This window comes from Sarcophilus harrisii, chromosome 5 (assembly GCF_902635505.1).
Source record: "Sarcophilus harrisii chromosome 5, mSarHar1.11, whole genome shotgun sequence".
Lineage (NCBI taxonomy): Eukaryota > Metazoa > Chordata > Mammalia > Dasyuromorphia > Dasyuridae > Sarcophilus > Sarcophilus harrisii.
In genome coordinates this window covers 208,626,647-208,645,928 of record NC_045430.1, presented here as the reverse complement: position 1 = coordinate 208,645,928, position 19,282 = coordinate 208,626,647, and the positions used below count along the sequence as shown (strand labels likewise).

The 19,282-nt window shown below is 35.5% G+C and overlaps 1 protein-coding gene across 1 annotated transcript in view; it reads left to right on the top strand.

Annotated features, from left to right (window-relative positions):
* The window catches only part of PTPRN2 (protein tyrosine phosphatase receptor type N2), a 1,447,381-nt gene that overhangs the window by 1,292,279 nt on the left and 135,820 nt on the right, over positions 1-19,282 (top strand). The window contains exon 14 of the mRNA XM_031937732.1: positions 12,817-13,011. Coding sequence (XP_031793592.1) covers positions 12,817-13,011 — 195 coding nt within the window. The remainder of the gene's footprint in view (positions 1-12,816; positions 13,012-19,282) is intronic.

The window sequence follows — 19,282 nt, the reverse complement described above, 5'->3', positions numbered from 1 at the left end:
AATAGTTTTAATGTGAAAGGATAGGTTTCTAGTTATATAGAGGCTTGTTTATACATCAAGAGTGTGGAGGAGAAGGAGTCCTGAGTTGCCACCTCTGGCCTAAGGTATATGATCAATACCAGCCCTGATGGCAGCTCTCTGAACCTGATCTTAGAAATAACTATAAAGAAACATTTGGATTTTACTCTGTGTGCATGTGTGTGAGATGTCCATCCGTTAAAATAAAAAGTTATCAAAGCATTACATTATTCTTCACTGTAAAGCTTATTAGACTGTGAAATAGTATCCCAGGAGAAGTGATGGAGGACACATTGCTTGAGTCATTAAAAATTATATGGGGCAGAGCACTTACAACTCTATTGTAGGAATGGAGTCCTTCTCTGGTTTAGTTTAGGGATAAGGTCACCTAAGAAATCTACTCTATTTTGGTTTCTGTGGGAATTTCTGTTCTTCTCTCACTTACATGTTAATTTTAAAAACAGGAATTTTGTCATGTATTTTTTGTTTTTTTGTTTTATGTATTAAGTATGGAGTGGGGGTTAGTAGAAAAAAATTAGACTTAGAAATTGGACTCGGAGGGACATAGAGTAAGCAGGAATCAGAGGCAGACAACCTAAGTGTGAGCAATTCTCTTGGAGGCTCAGGGCCCTTGTTTTCCTTGTTTATAAAATGTCTATTGTATCAATATCATAGGATTGTTGTGAAAATCTAATGAGATTTTATATATATATATATATACATATATGTAATATATATACACACATATACTTTTATACATACATATACACATACATATGTATCACTTTGAAAATTTTAAAACACTATATAAATGGTGGCTATGATAATTTTATAAAGCATACTTTGATATTGGGAGCCTTCTTGACAATATATATAATATATACATCTACATTGGGGCAGCTAGATGGAGCAATAAATAGAATAATGAGCCTGGAGTCCAGAATATTCATCATCTTAAGTTCAAACCTGGCCTCCAATACTTACTAGCTGTCTGACTCCAGATAAGTCACTTAATCCTAAATTTGCCTCAGTTCTTCTATCTATAAAATGAGCTGGAGAAGGAAATGACAAACCTCTCTTATTAATGTCTTTGCCAAGAAAACCTAAAGTGGGGGCACAAAGAGTTGGATGTGACTAAAAAGGAAAGAACAACAACATACATGGTCCTCTATTTGTGTTTGTGTCTCTATACATTTCTAAATGCAAATCTAGACCTTGTGGCAAAGTGAAAGGAATACCAAATCTGGAATAAATGAATCAGCCTGAGTGCTAACAATGTCCCTCATTGGCCATGTCATCTTGGACAAGTCACTTAAATTTTCTTGGTTTTGGTCTCCTTATCTATAGTTTGGGGATGATAATATTTTTACTGTCCACCTCACAGGGTTGTTGTAACAGATGTTCTCTGCACATTTTAAAAAGTGAGTTATTGTCATTCTTTTTCCCAGAGCATTTTTAATCAGATATCTTTTTCATAGATAGGAGACTCACTTCTATCTTTCAAAAGATCCAGTCTTCCTTGATATGGGAATTCCCTCAACTAAAACATACAGTAACCCTCATCACGGACTAGAGTCAATCAGTCAATCAATTTTCACAAACATTCATTAAGCACCTATGTGTGTCAGGCTCACTGCTAGGCACTGAGGATTCAAATACCTTTATAAAAGTCAGCCAGTTCCTTTCTTTGAGGAGATTGCATTTGAATAAGTCTAGATGGGTGGAAAACAAATGGAAGAGAAAATATTATCAACTGTAGTAATCCCGCAAATTTATCTCCCATGCCCAACATTCTGGTAATGAGCCTCTCTGGTCTTAGCTAGGCTAGTCTTCAGATGGCAGCCCATCTTTGTGGTTATTTACAATTTTTCAGATGGTAGAAATTCTGCTACATTTTTCATAGGTTTCATGAGTTCTGTATTACCTCCATGACACAATGAGACTTCAGAAGAGGACTTTATTGGAAGATGAATGGAATATTAATATAAAATCAAACTAGTAATACAAATCATTAGATACTTTTTCTGTGTTAATTGCTAGTATTATGTTATATTATTTTATATTATAACAATCATGCTATATTATAAAATATATTATAATTATGCAATAAGCATGTGATTGGTTTCTTCTAAACCATATTTAATTTTACAATGCACTGAAAATGTATGAGATTGTAAATATAATAAGTTAGAAAAGAAATTATGGAGGAAATAATTTTCCTTTAAATAATCTGTAATGAAACCACAATATAAATTTTGTTAGGGTGCCAGTTTCAATAGTAAAAACAAACTTGGCATTCAATAAATGATCAAGCCCCACTCAACAGAAATTTGTCACTTTCTGATATGTTTCCTAGTACTTTATCCAATAATGTAAGATAATTGGCCTTTATCCTTTCTCAGCATATCATAATGAACTCATTTTAGGGATTATTTTTCTATTTCAGTGCCCATTTATTCCTTAATTTGCCCTATTACTACTAATTACTCCTCCATAACACCCTAAAAATTCCTCTCCATCCTTTGTGTTTTTGCTTAGGCAATATGCTGCTTTGTTCTAATTGTTCCTTAAAGGTGCAAAGAGGTATTTTTTAGTCACTTTAAGTTTGATCTTTCTTTTGGCAAAATTTTAGAATGACAGGTCCTTTCTCTCAGAGTGATTCCCACTCTCTGTAATTTTCCCCCATCAGATGTAGAGTTGAGAAATGAAGCATTTGCATTTCCGTGTGAGGCTGAATTTCTGCTCCTCGATTACTATTCAGCTTATTTTACCAGTTGCATTTTAAAGTGTCAAATGTTCAAAGTTCCATCCAGAATTCTGCCAAGAACCCCTATTCTATATTTAGTAATTAAGCTTGCACTTTGGCTCATTGAGAAAGAGAAATGCTTTAGGTATCAGAATGTCTCTCTATTTCTCTTCTTCTTCTTTTTCTTGTTCTTCTCTCTCTCTCTCTCTGTTTCTATCTCTGTCTCTCTCTCTCAGAATGTCTCCTTGCTTCTCCTTTTCTTTCTCTCTCTCTCTCTCTCTCTCTCTCTCTCTCTCTCTCTCTCTCTCTCCCTCACCCCCCCCTCCAGAATTAGTTCATAGCCTTACTTCCAGGGAATTTACTCTGAAAAGGTGAAACGAGATAGTGTTGGACAAAGTTTACATCCAATCTGGTAGTTATGAATTTTCTATTGCTGCACCTGATAATCTTTCAATCCTGAAGGCACGGTTGGCAAACTCTATTTGATGGGAAGATGCAACTCTAAGATTTATGAGTTTGTATCAGGCAGCCTGAATACACTTAGGAGTGGATGGATGTTCACTCTTACTCAGTGCCCCCAGATGATTTTGAGTGTATGGAGGCAGCACCAAGCTGTGCAAAAATCTATTTTTGCCTTTTCACGATAGAGGGGATTGCACACCCTGTGTTTAGCCAGTCTGTGCTTTACTTTGTTTGATAACTGCCACACTGCTTAGAGAAAGAAGCAAAGCCCACATATTGTATCTCTGACTCCTTTAGGATGAAGCAAAACATTGCTGTGTAGGAGTGCTGTGGTGAATGTAATGCTGGAAGAATGTTTTAATATGAAAAATTGCTCCTTTCCTCCCTCACGGAAGATTTCCTTTACTAAACTGAGAACCTCCTCCAATGCCATCATTCCTTCCTATGGATAATGTGCTTCTCTGGAGTGCATGGTCACCTCTGACCATTTGTGACACTTTGATTAAGTGAAGGTGTGACTGGGAAGGAACAGTCAGGAAAATTGGAACCTCACAGAATCCAGGCCACTTATTAGCCATGAGACCTTACTCAAATTATATGAATGAATGAATGAAAAAAGCATTTATTAGTTCCTTCACATGTGCCAGGCACTGTGTTAAGCTCTTTTTTAAATTTAAAAAAAAAACAATTTTTAAGAGACTTATATCCAATAGAGAAACATATTATTAGCGTTGCCACAGAATGGTTAGTTGAGTTGTAGGAAAATTGTATATACTTTCCAAGATTCTCATGTAGATTTGATTGTTGTTCCCAATGTCAGATGTGGAAAGGGTGGGATGCAAATATAGAGACATTCCATTGAACTTCTCTCAGTTTGAGTTTCCTCCAATTGGAAGATTAGACTAGGTGGTAGCTAGCATCCCCTACAGCTCTGATATTGAATTCTCTCTCTCTTCACTCCGAATTATTTTTAGTATGTTCTGTGCATTTACTTCTCTGTTGATGTATCATACTCTCTCCATAGAGGAGAGGAACCGTTCTGTTTTGTCATTGTATGGTATCCTCTAAGCTTAGCACAGTGACTTGCACATAGTAAATATTCAGTCAATGTTTATGGAATGTAATAAAGTAGAATTGATCGCAATTGATTTTGTGTACTCTGATGGACTGAAATTTATGCTCTTGGATTTGATCAGCAATTCTTTTAACCTGCTGCTGATGGCTTGAATAATGTTTGTTTACAATACATAAAGACACACTGCAATCCCTATTGCAGATTTGAGACCCTCTACAGCACAACAATTCTAGGAAATTAATGGAAGTAATATACCACTTCTGAAGAAGTTTTAAGTGCTTTAGTACCACTGTTTCACTGATCCTCTCTCATATACATGTGTATATATTGCATATATATATAATTATAGATATTATTGATATATACTATTTTATATATATTATGTTATCATACATGATGTAATAATATATAATATATTAACATATTCATGGGAATGTGTTTGTTTTATTAATGGAAAAACAGATAAATTGAGGTCTGAAGATCTGAAATTACTTCCTGAAGATATGAAATCACTAGTTTAGTAACTATCTAGTTATTGGTCTACAGTAATTATAGTATGTGGTTCTAAATCCAGTGTTTCACAAACAGTGGCATTGGGGGGGAATTTTGGAACTCTTTTTCATTTTTTATGTGAATATTTTTCTCTTTCTTATAACAGGATCCTAGGCTGTGGTTATTCATGCTTGTGTATGTATATGGGGGTGGGAGGTATTAGGTAAAGTGGGAAGCTTAGGGATATTATTACCAGAACACTGGCCCTTGCAGAAGTGACCTTACTTGCCTTGTGTAGCAAGAAAGATTAGTCATTTTGCTATGGCGCATGCATATCCATTGTTGAATTGACTGAATATCACAATTTCCATATGCTCTAGAACAAATTGTGCCTTATGATCCTGCATATTTGCAGAGCATAGAATCATCCATTTAGAGCTGGAAGGAACCTCATGAGACCTTACTCAAATTATATGAATGAATGAATGAAAAAGCATTTATTAGTTCCTTCACATGTGCCAGGCTTTCATTTTACAGATGAGAAAACTGAGACCCAGAGAGATAAAGAGATTGCCTTTCAGCTTCATCTTTACATCTCAGTTCATTACTGAATTATATTAACTGTTCCATGGACAGGCTTGCTACGGAACTCCCATGCTCCCTAGCTTTAAGAATTGTTGGCTAAATTGTTATGTATAAATAAGACTTGATTTCTCCACTAGTTCTGGACACCAGCACACCAGCTGGACTTCCTTTGTTAGGATATTACTCATTGAAGTCAAAGAGGAAGCTCTAATAGCTGAAACCCCAGAACACAGAAGCAAAGGAAAATTTTATAGTTTTTCTCTTTCCCTCTCACTTTTTTATGGATATAAGCTCAGATGCCATCTATCCTTATGTAGCATGGGATGATTTTCAATAACATTATACCAAGTTATAGGGGAAAGGGTTCTGATAAGTATAGGATAGTTTCTTCTTGTCATTAGATATCAAACTAAGAAAATCTTGTTATTTCTGTTGAACAAGTCCAAATCTGAAATTACTTTCCCTCTCTTATTTATTAAACATTCATCAAGTGCTAAGTGCTAAGGACAAAAACTGGAGGGGGGCCAATAATAGTCCCTGCCCTCAAGGACCTTACATTCAAATGGGGAGACAGGTTGAAAATAACTGGGTGTGTGCAAGATATGTAAAAGAAAAGGGTATTTTGATTGCTCTAAATTTCTGCCACTGTGTCGTTAATATCCTTGGGGGAACTGCACACCCCCACATAACCTCTATTTCAGGATATTCATAGTCCCAATACAGGATATTTTGTTTGTTATTGCTTTTCTTGCTCCCTGCCAGGATTATAAATTAAGAAAGTTTCAAAATATAATTGGGTTGGTCTCAGGGTTCCTTCCCAGCATGCTTATATTGTTAAGTTACTTAGTTAAGTTTATTTATCAATTATCTAATGCTTAAATAAAAAAGATCTCCATAGATGACCATAACTCTATGCTTTAAACTCACTTAACTGGGCATTATTTATAAAATATTTATCATAGCTATAGTATTTGTGTGTGTCATGCTGATATTAGTTTTCTATAATATACTGCATGTGCCCTTCACATAAGTTTGATAATAAATGTAGGGCAATAAAAACAGAGGAAGTGCCTCAGTCTGATAGCAATTCCCATGTAATGGGGAATAATGTCGTAAACTTCAAATTACATTTTAAATAAATGTTTATGCCCAACCCATCTATTAGATCATAGCCTAAAGGGTCAGCCAGATCATGCCTTCATTTATCACTGTATGTGCTGCAATTGCTTTTTTTAAGGTATAGATGATACTTTTAGAATGAAGAATGACAAACACACCGACTGTACATAAAGATGGTGCCATGATTAAACAGTAGGCAATGCTTTTGCAGCTTTACAGGGGGAAAAAAAAGAAATAAAAGAGGCTTCTTATTGAGAAATCATCTTCTGTCAGAGAGGAGCAGGGATTTGTCCAGTGACTGGGGGCTCACATCTGGAAAAAGTGCTATCAAAATGTATTCACAGAATCATGAAGTTTGAAAAAAAACTTTGAGAGACCATTAAGTCTGTGTCCTTGACCCTGGCAAGCCCGTGGCAACTAACCATGCCAGAAATCTCCAGTTTTGGTATCTAATCTTTTAGACGCCAGCTGTGCTATGATGGGGGGAAAAAATAAAATAACCATGTTTTAGGAGTCCAGAGATCTGGCTTTGGGTTCTGGCTCTCCTACATGAGAGTCATGTGACATTGAGCAAGGCAATTTCTCTCTCAACCTTAGTTTCTTCATTTTCAAAGGGATAACAAATTATAATACTTGGACTCTGCTTTCTCCCAAGGTTGTTGTGAAGATTAAATTGAATAATAGCTAGAAAGTATTGTTATAAAATAGTATAAGTATTATATATTATTATCATGTTTTTATTTTGAAATAAAGGTCCTCAAAGTTCAGAGAAATGGACCAGTAGCTGTTGGCCCTATTAATAACAATTTTATTCATGGTAAATTAGAAACTCATTGCTTAGAGAACTTCTGAAGAGGAATATGTAATGTTATTTCTTAGAAGGTTTGGGGGCTTACAAACATGTGACCTCCTTGTTCTTTAATGCTGCCTCCTTCTTTGAGGTATGATTTTTCCTATGGTTACAAAACATCCTCTGGACATGGAAATGGGAGGAAATGGAAACGGGGGAGGCAGGGTATAAAACTTTGGCTTCATATGTAGAAAATAGGCACAGGTTTCCCAAGGAGGAGAGATGTGCATCTGGAAGTACATGGTGCTAAGAGGTGTATATTTAATGCTTGGCAGAAATATATATGTGGATGAATGATAGGGTCAGGACAATCTACCACAGCTCATTGATTTTTATCCCCAAAGGTAGTGCCACTTGTATGTCTAAGTCCCTGCTGGAATAATTTAAACCACCTGAATCCAGAGGTAGATATAGCTCTTAGACAGTTAAATAGCTATAGCATTGCAGTATACATTACTAAAGATAGAAGCTTTAACTATGTTTTAGATCAAGAATTATATACACGATATCCCCAATAAATGCCATTATTCTGACAAGTAATGTTCTTTAAAAAAAATCTTAGAGTGTATTTTCCTGGATTCCCTAGCTGATCTTGTTTGTCTTCACAGTTTTGTAGGGGAGTAGATGAAGTGGTCAGTAAAAGGTGGATTCAAATCCCATTTCAGATATTTGCAATATTTGTATTCCTACCTAAGTTATTTAATCTTTCAGTTTCAGTTTCTTTATCTTTTAAATGGAGATGATTAATAACAAAATAAATAACAAAAATAAAAAAAACATTTTTGTAAGGATCAAAAGCAATAATATATGTAGAAGACTTTGAAAAGCTCATCTAGGAGGTGTTACTTGAACTGAACTTTGAAAGGGGATAGAAATTTCAAGAGGCAGTAGAAAAGAGAGAGAATTTTCCAAATGGGGGTATAACCTAAGCAAAAGGATGGTCACAGGAGATGGAAAGTCTAGTATAGAGAACCACAAATAGGATAATTTCACTGGAAAAGAGAATGATTGAGGGGAAAAGATTTGGCATTCATCTGAAAAGGGTAGATTGGAGTTAAATTATGGGGTGCTTTATGTGGCCACATTAAAATATGGAGTTTGCATTGCCTTACCCACAATCAAAAACTAATAAGAGGCATAGCCCAATCCAAACCTTAATCTGTTGTTTACTAATTCAGAATTCTTTCTAAAGATGATAGCAGTGATAGAATGGTGTCATGGCAGAAGAGCTCAGGATTTCACTGGATGACTGACTGTACAGTCGATCATACTGCAGCAAGGTTGACTTTCAGAGAAGCATAGTTAAAGCATTGTAACTTTTTCATTGATGACTGGAAAACACCTCCAATTGTTAGACTGGTCTGATGAGAACTCTTTAATGTCAAAAGACCTCTAAATGGCAAAAGACCCTTCAAGCCATAACCAGGGACAGGTTATATAGGTCATCCATGTTAAGGGGATTGTGGATCTTAAATATTTCCCTTCATCTTATATATAAGAAACAACATTAGCAGGGTAGTTTTCATATATGAAGAATGATAAAAAATATATATATAACATACATATATACATATATGTGTATGTCTATACAAATACATATATATATATAGGTATATCTATAAATATGTAATTCAAGCATAGGTTATAATTCAGGAATAGGATACTCAAGGGGGAATTCATAAAAGCAGCGAAGTCTTTCTCTAACAAAAGACCCTTAAAAATTTGTTTCTATTTCCTAGTAGGTTTTTAAGGGATTTACCATTTATGCTTTCCCCCCCCCCAATCCTTCTGATTTTGAAACCATATGATCCTAGCTCCTAGCTGCTGTCTCCACTAGCTACCTTCTGATTAATGAAGTAAATATTAGATATAATGGGTAGATGCTTTTTGTAGCCTGTCAATATTTTTCTCCATTGTTTTCTTCTTCCTTTCCCTCCTTTCTTCCCTGTCTCTCTCCTTTTGCCCTTCTTTTCTTTTCTTTACCTCTCTCCCTCCTCCCTTCTTTTTCATTTCCCTCTTTTCCTCCCTCTTTCTTTGATTCTGTTTCCTTTCTTCTTTCCCTCCCTTATTCCTTCCCTTTCTTCTTTCTTTTCCTCCTTCCCTTTTTCTCTTCTTCTTTTCCTCCTTCCTTTTTTTCTCTCCCTCCTTCCCTGCTTTCTTCTATCCCTCCTTTGTTCTTTCCCCCTTTCTTTCATCCTCCCTTCTCTCCTTTCTCCTTATTATAGTATAATAGGGTCCAAATCATAGAATCATATATTGAGAGCTAGAAGGGATCTTAAAGTCTTTTGTTCCATTCTCTTTATTTCACTAATGAGTAAACTGTGTCCTATGCCCTCTAACTTCAAATGAAACTATCTTTACTAGTCAGACACCTGCTATTCTAGTAACTAGCTTTACCACTAATTTGCTATTTGACCTTGTTCAAACCATTTTAGCTCTTAGACATAGTTTCTTCATCTGTAAGATAAGGGAATACACTAGATGGTCTCTGAGAGTCTCTGATCCTGAGATTTAAAAAAGAAATTATATCTGCATGAGTAATATGTTTTCAGTTGTGTCTGATTCTTTGTGACCCCATTTGGTATTTTCTTGGCAGAGATACTGGAATGGTTTATCATTCTCTTCTCCAGCTCATTTTACAGATAGGGAAACTGAGGCAAACAGGATTAAGTGATACACCTAGTAAGTATCTGAGGTCAGATTTGAACTCACAAAGATGAGTCTTTTTTTTTTCCTGAGGCAATTGGGATTAAGTGACTTGTCCAGATCATTCAGCTAAGGCAGTATTAAGTATGTGAGACCAAATCTAAACTCAGGTCCTCCTGACTTCAAGGCTGGTGATCTATCCATTGCACCAACTAGCTGCCCCAATGAGTCTTCTTAACTTCAGGCCCAATACTCTATCCACTATGCTACCTAGCTCTGTTCCAATTTTTCTACCTCACCTGCAGATTCACAAGTCAGAGGTTGATTGAAAATGAGATTGGAAAAAAAAAACTTCAAGAAACTCTACTCCTTTCTCCTCAGAGCAGCTCATTTTTCAACACATCCTGTGATTTCTTTTCTACTTCCTTGACCCCCCTTTTTTTTATTATCAATGGCGATAATTAGCACTTGTTGGATTGTCCATTTCTAGATTGGACGTATCAAGTTGCAGGCATAGTAGAACCCTTTTCTTGGGCATCCCTCACCTCCACTCCATTCACACAACATTCCATGTGATGTGAAAAAAAAATGAGGTGCTATATTTAGGCAGGTTGCTACTGTCATTCAGTTCTACCTTATTAAAATTATCAACGAATTTTGTCAGATTCAGGGAGAACTTGTACGTGTCAAATTGGAAATAAAATCGTCATCTTTAAATGATCTGGAAGGCAATAAGCACTTGAAAATATATGGGTGAAATGAAAGTGCTAGGTTTCATCTGATTTTCTCTTTCTTTTGCCCTTTTATTAAAGATCTTTTCCTTCACAGCGAGATTTTTTTTTTAAGTTCGCCTGTTTCCATCTTTTGTCTTCCTACTCCCCTGAGCCCACAACAATCTCCTTCACCACCATTTGCTTTAACTGGAGGACTCAGAATTCATGCAGGATCCAAGCAACAGAGGGAGAGAGGCCCCTTTGCAAAGAACCTAGGTGGAGAAGTGCTTACTAATGAACAAGTGCAGAAGGAAAATTCAGCGGCATATATGTATCTCACACAGAGAACTGTGCCTAAAGAGAAGATTTTTTTAAAGTGTCAGCTGGCACCACAAAGGTCTTTAATGGCAGGGAAAGGGAAGAGGGAAACATGGAAGTGTTTTGTGATCTTTGGCTGTTGCCTTGGGGTGCTGAGTAGTCTTTTGATAGATGTCTCAGGGCAGATTCAGGATGATGATATGACCTCCCCTTGGATGCCAGGATCCACTGCCACCAAGATCAGAAAGGAGAAGGGGAAGATGGATGAATCAGTTCTTGAAATGATTTCCTTTTGAATGAATGCATTTTAAAATATTACATTTTCAAATTATTTTTAAAGTTTTTCTTCATTTTATGTTTTACTTTGCTGATTATTGGATTGCAGTTGTTTTCACTGGACAAGAGAGAGTTTCTCCTATCTTAATAACAGCAACAATAGCTAGCGTGTACTTGGTGCTTTGAAGTATACAAAGCATTTTACAAATATGAACTCATTTTATCTTCACAACAACCCTATGGAAGTACACATTATTATTTCCCCATTCTGCAGATGAGAAAACTGAGGCAAAGAAATGTTAAGTCTCTTACTCAGGGGCACACAGTTAGTGTCTGAGGCAGAATTTTGAAATTTGGGTCTTCTTGATTCTAAAAAGAACACTCTAGCTCCTGAGTAGTTTTGAATACTTGAGATACAATCATATGTTAGCCAGAGGCAAATAGCTTTCCAGAAACTCCCTAAAAGATAAGTAATCAGCAGTTAATCTAATATATTCAAAAAATGCATAATGATTAGTCACACTGTGCTACAGAGACATTTTGGGATCATTTGAGCCTGTATTAAGCAGGCTCAGTGGCAGAGACATTTTAACTCAGGACTTCTGGCATTTCCCCTCTTCTCTAATAGATAAAATGATCAGATTTACTGTGATCACTAAGGTCCTCCCACTCCTAAATCTAGGCTCCTATGCAATCCATTTGACAATTATATTGAGATTTTTAAAACCTGGAAATTCAATGTATCTGGCTGATTGCTTAAATACTTTACCATTATCTTAGGCAATAACTATTGAGAATTTTTCTTTGTACTGCCACTGAAATGTTCCCATTTGGCACATTCTCTTTTAGGGGAGAAAGTTTGGGGTTACTTTCTTTTATCTTTCCTTGGTTTTTTTGAGTTTAGTCTCTCTTTTTTTTTTAGGTGTTTTGGCATGTATAAAATGTTTCACTTTTTGTTCACTATATCTAATCCTTTGTGTTGTTATTTTAATGAAAAGAAATATAGCATCTATTGGTCTGTTGCATCACTACAGAAAACATTATTCTTTTGATTACTTTTTTTTTGCTGAAATGGCTGGATGATGCAGTGATTGATCCACTTATCTAATACATAAATATATATATATATATACATATAAATGTGTGTATATATCTGTATACCTACATATACACATATATATATGCATATATATACATAATTCAATGACACACATACTGAGTATTATTTGGTTTTCAGAACATGATAATTTCACTCCCTAACTCCTCTCTATAATTCAGACTACTTTTTTATGCTTTCTGTACTACCACCAACCCCCCATGACAGACAGTCTGATAATTCGATGGGAGATAATCTCTCTAAACCTTCAAGGCTCCAGAATTATGAGTAGAGCCAAGGAGAAGTTAGGAGAATCAGGAAGATGTTTTGCTCCTCACCCTGGCACAATAATAGATCTTCCCTCTTAGTGATTGCCATTCATTCCTGATTGTACTTTTCTTTTCTCTTCTCATGTTCTAGGAGCTATGCCGTCAGCGCATGGCTGTCAAGACATCTGATCGCCCAGAGCCACTGCACACTTCGCGTATCAATAGTGTTTCATCACAGTTCAGTGATGGACCCATTCCTAGTCCCTCTGCTCGGAGCAGTACTTCTTCCTGGTCTGAAGAACCAGTGCAGTCCAACATGGACATCTCTACTGGCCACATGATCTTGGTAAGGATGTTTTTCTGTTATGTTCTTTGAGTGTGATTCTTTAGAAAGTTTTTGAGCCAGTCGTTCTACTGTAGAAAAGATAAAAATAAGAGCTAACATCTATATAGTATTTTCTCTATGCCTGGTTCTGGCCTAAGTGCTTTACAATGGGTGTCTCATTAGGTCCTCCCAACAACCCTACAAGATTGGTGCTATTATTATCCCCATTTTACAGATGGGGAAACTGAAAGAAATGGAAGTTAGGGAGCTTGCCAAAGTTATATAGCTAGTAGGCCACATTCAAACTTAGATCTTTCTGACTCTAGACTGGGAAGAAATTATAACAGTGGAATAAAGTATTTGGAGAGGCAGGAGGGAGACAGGTGGAGAAAGAATATTTCAATTCATCCCCATATGTAATGCCTTTTAAACTTTCCCAGCAGCATTTTGTGTTTTAGGAAATAGCTACTCAGATTGATAATTGAATAAGACCCTTTAAGAGGACTGATGAACAGTCTATGAACCATATCAATGTCAGGGGTCTTTCTACCTGTAGTCCTCCTTATTTAAGTCAATATGATTTTGTATTTTCAATTGAGATTTTTCCCCCCTTCTTTGGCATAGAACATTCAGCTCCCACATCAATGACGTGTAAGTTTCTTTTGTTGGTTATTTTGGTTTTAACCCTGATAGCATGTTAGAGCCTAGTTTATGTGATGCTTTTTTTAAAGCTCTCTGACTAATAAGCAGCATTTGTTTTCTTCCCCTTTAATTCCCAACTCACCAAGAATCATTTGGGTAAATAAATGTCATTCACATGCTTCTCATAATTAAAAGTGAGAACGGGAAGAGTTGTGGGGTTTTAAGGCACTTCTCTTTGTGTTAATACTTTCCTGAAATGGTTAGTGCAAGACATTTTCATTGTGATGAAAGTTCAGTTCATCTTTCTCAGAGACGTCTTCACTGATTTCTGCCTTTCCAAGATGATTTTTGTTATTGAGATAGTCATATTTGTGGATTGTTGCTTGATGCATAACTAATTTCTAAGTTTATTAAGAGAGCTGCTTGCAGTTCAAATTCCTCAATGGTTGTCTCCAGTATAGAGCAGAATGATATATTCCTAAATTTTCAATAAAAGTTTTCCAATTTGTTAATTTTTAAAATGTAGGACAAAATTATCTCATTAAGTTCTTTTTCATGGCAAAGACTTACTCTTGCTTAGATTTGTAGGGGGGAGAAAACTTCATTGTACAGTTTCATTGATATATCCTCTTACTCAGAGAATGAAAGAAGGGTTTTCCATCATATAATTAATTTCCAAACTATCTAACAAACTATCCCACCAAATTAATATGTGTTGTATTTATTTTAGAAAGATTCCTTATCAGTGTAATGGATAACAAAAGAACAATTTAGTATTGTGAAAAAGAATCTCAGCCCTCTGAAGGACTGCATTTTTTCCCCCAAGTAGAACTCTGTTGTTCTTTAGTTGCATTCAACTCTTCAAGACCCCATTTAGGGTTTTCTTGGCAGGGATACTGGAGTGGTTTGCCATTTCTTTCTTCAGCTTATTTTATGTATGAGGAAACTGAGGCAAACAGTGATAAATGACTTGCCTTGACTCATGCAGCTAGGAAGTGTCAGAGGTCAGATTTAAACTCAGAAAGATGAGTCTTCTTGACGTCAGGCCCAGTGCTATATTCATTATTCCACCTAGCTGCCCAAGTAGAACTATACAGAAACTAGAAAAATATTAATCATGATGGTTTCCCATCATGTGCTATGTGTGTCACATTTTACCATGATTAGCAATTGTGGCAGTAGCACATCCACTCAGGATAATTTTCTACAAGGTGTTTTACTCCATCTGACATTAAGGTTGTGCAACATGCACAGAAACCATATGGCTCTGGCCATTTTCTAAATATAAGCTGTGAGAAAATTGATGAATCATTTACATAATAGCACAGTTAGAAGTGAGCCAAAGAATCCATAGTTATTTATTAGACTGAGTTACTGTGTTCTTATGAAAGTCGGAATAGAGATTGGTCACTAAATGTCATTGTCATCTAATATTTATATAATATTATAAAGTCACTTTTGATCCTCACAATAACCCTAATAATTTTCCCACTTCTTCAAATAAGAAATATGAGGTCAAAAGAGTTGAAGTAGCTTTCCCAGGAACATAGTAAGTCTTCCAATAGCTTAGCCACTATGATAACTATGTAAAACCTCTCCTAACTCTCTCATTTCTTATACTACTTTACCCACCAAACTTCCCACCTCACATGAAAATATACTTACCCTTCCCAGGAAAATAAAGACCCGAGTGATTCCAGGATGATTCACAAAATAACAGAATTTTCCAGCTGAAAGGGACCTCAGTGGCCATCAAGTCCAAAGCATACCTTTAAAAGAACCCTTTCTACAAAGTGCACAAGTGATCAATAGAATTTGCTTGAAGACTTCAAGTGAGGGGAATTACTACCTCCTGAAACAACCTATTGTGCTCTGAGATAGCTCTGATAGTCAGTTTTACTGACTTTACAAGCTTAAGATGGCCTCTTTGTAACATTCACCTGTTCATCCTCATTCTGGCTCGAAGGACCAAAAAGAATAAATCTAACCTTCTCCCACATAACAATCTTCAGATTTTTATGAAGACAATTGTAATGTTTTCTCCCAGCTAAATATCCTCTAGTTCCTTTAACTGGCCTTCCTATGGCATGAACTGTACTCTGTGAGAGGGGTGTTAAATACACAATCTTCCACAATACATTAGATACATGAGGCAGAATTGTTAATCTTTAATTAGGATTAATTTCTATGTTGAATCAGAGGCTGGAATCAGGATTAGATTTACTTTTCTTTCATAACCCCACCTCTCAAATCTGAACCCCTCATGTTTCAGTTAAGGGAACTCCCAGTGGGGAAACTTCTTTCTACTGGTTGAGTTCAACAAGTTTTAGGGAATTGATTGATACATGAAAAGGTTATGTGACGTGCCCCATGATCAAAAGCTAGTAATTTTCAAATGCAAGTCTTGAACCTAAATTCTATTGACATCAAGGATGACCCCTTCCCATCATATCATACTGCCTATTTCTTTGAGTCTCTTTCTCTAACACAATGTTTTTCTGTTTAGTTGACTCATGGCAGTGGTTCTCAAAGTATGGTCTAGAGAATCCTGGGGATCTCTGAAACCCTTTTAGAGGGTCTACAAATTCAAAAATAATTTTTATTTCCAATATGATAAATGTTTATAAATATAATCCAGATAAACAAAAACACTTTGGAGAGATCCTCAATAATTTTTAATTGGATAAAGATACTGAAAACAAAAGTTTGAGAACCACTGACTCATGGTATAAGGGTCAACTTGTAGAGTAAACTTCTCTCTCCAATGGCAATACTCCTTCTGTTATGGAAATGATGGAGTTCTATAAATGTTTCTCAAGTTTGATATCTTTGAAGCTGTTAGAAGAATTCCTTCTTCTAACTCAAAGGGCCCAAGTTCCAATTTTTTTCTAGCATAGAGAATGGTAACATTTTGCATGACACACTCTAGATATTTTTATTTTTGTCACTTAGGGTTTGATTTGGCATCTAGAAAAAATGATAATATCCAATTTTATGTCCTGTATATTTTTTAGCACTAATTTCATTAAAACTATTTATTATGTAGTATTTCTATAGCACTTTATGTAGTACTTCCCATTAATTTTTATTAGTTAATTTTTATAAGATTTCACTGAAAGTAGATATTTTAAGGTTGTAGATACTTCTGACTTAAAACAGGTATACAGAATTTTATAGACAAAACATTGGCATGCATTGTAAATTAAAAAAAAAAACTATCATCAAATAAATTGCCTGAATACATAATTTCACATTTGGCTTTAAATTCATGCTGTTGATAATTTTGATAATAGATGATATTAATTTAGCACTTTAAGTTTGCACATGCCTTTACATGTACTATCTCAACTTGATCCTCTCTACAATTCTGTGAGGTCAATTTCATTACCCCAATTTCACAGGTAGTAAAGCTGAGCTTCAAATATATATATATATCAGCAGTATAAGACTGATTAATTAAGAAATATTCCTGAGTTAATTGAAAGGCATTTTAGTACTATAGGATGCATAGGTATAAGGGTTTATAGAGATCATTTAAGCTGGGGTTCTTAATCTTTTTGTGTCTTGGACCACTTTGGTCATATGGTGTAGCCTTTGGATCCCTCCTCAAAATAATGTTTTTAGATTCATAAAATATATAAAAGTACAAAGGAAACCAATTCTATTGAAATATAGTCACCAGATTTTTAAGAATTCATGGATTCTAGATTAAGAATCCCTGATCTAGACCAATTCTCTTATTTTTTAGTTGAAATGGAGGTCAGTAAAGATCAGCAGTATCAATAGCATCATAGCTACAATTTATAAAGCACTTAGAGTGTGCCAATTTTTAAGAATTGTTATTAATATTAAAAATAATATTAAGAATTATTATCTGATCCTCACAACAACCCTGGAAGGAAGGAACTACTGTTATCCTTATTTCACAATTGGGGAAACTAAGGCAAAAAAGAGGTATTGACATACCCAGAATCATGTAGCTAATAAGTATCTGAGGTCATATTTGAACTCAGATCCTGACTCCATGACCAGGACTCTATCTATTGAGCCACTGAGCAAGAGTCTGTTACTACTCTCATTTTACAGTTGCATTAACTAGGGTAAGTAGAGGTTAAGTAACCTGATTAAAGTCATACAGCTAGAATATATCTAATATTGGATGTAAATTCAAATCTTCTTTACTCTAGGCTCAAGGTCATGAGACTTGTTCAAATTCATATAAGTAAGTAGCAAAGGCAGGATTCAAATTCAGTTCTCTTCCAAACCCAAGTTCCTTTTCACTTTTCCTACACTACTGTGCTTTTTGTTGTTGTGGGCATGGGTTTATGCTTCAGCACTTCAGAGAATCCCTGATTTTATTCAGTGGAGAGCTGTTCCTTCCAACAGTGCACGAGTTGGTAGACTGCCTTTATAAACTGGTATTATCTTAAAAAAAAAAAAAGTGATGACTCTGCCACCAGTCTTGTGATCATGGTATCTCCCTCAGCTGGTCTGTGGATAACATAGTGCAGTGTGTTTCCTCACTGGATATGAAGTCTTAACAGCTTATTTCCAATCTCTCCAAGCCTTCATTCCATTGGCTCTGTCTTTGGAAATCTTAAGTGTCCTCAATGCCATGATAAGGCATTAGAGGAGGTTGTTTAGAAATGAGTGTGAAATTAGGACATTTTCCCTAGCAAATGACAGTATTTTATGAAAGAAATTCTCAGTTCTTTGTGTTATGGACTTTTATTTTTTTGCAGTTAGGTGAAAACTACAAATCCTTTCTCTAAATAATATTTTAAATGCATAAAATTAGAAAGGAAAAATTATATTGAACTGCATTATCAACATGTCAAAAACAAAGGTTGTGAACATCAAATTAAGAATATCTTATACAGAAATATCTACAATCAATTCTAGAACAAAATTCTAAGGCAATGGGATAGGTGCTAGTCTGGGAAATGATAGGCAAAATAACTTTGTTTAAAAGAAATGGTCAGAAAAGGAAAATGCAATTTTTAGAGAATCAGTCAATCAGTGAGCATTTATTAAGTAGCTGCTAAGTACCAGTCCATATTCATGGGCAGCCTTCCCCTTGGGGAAAAAAAAGGTTTCATCAGTGCACTTACTCAAAAGTAAATGCTTTCTTATTCTTCAGGCTAGACCATGTTGATCATATTTGGAGTTATCCCATATTCACAGATGAATCCACTCTCCTTCCTCCCCCACCCTCCAGCCCAAACAAGAAGATAAAGTCAAAGTACTTGAACACAACCAGATCTTAAATGATTCAGTCATTATTACTTTTAGGACAGTGTCTCAATAGGTCATCTACATAAATGAATTATATTCTCGATTCCAATTGACATAGGAGGCTAAATAATGAAAATTATCCTACCTAGTTCTAAGACTGTAAAATATTATTATGCTCATAGAGGTATACCTAGGTATGTTGGTCCAATTACATATACATTCTACAGTTCTCTTTCTCTTTAGTACCAAGATTGTAAAAATGAGCCCTGTAAATCCAGCATAAGGAATATGGAGTAGGTACAGGAAGGAAGAAAAGCATGTTTACTATGTTTGATCACTCAGTTGATGAATGAGGGTTGGCTATATTTTGAAGGATAGCCTTGGAATTTTAAATGCTCTTAATAAGTCAAAGAAA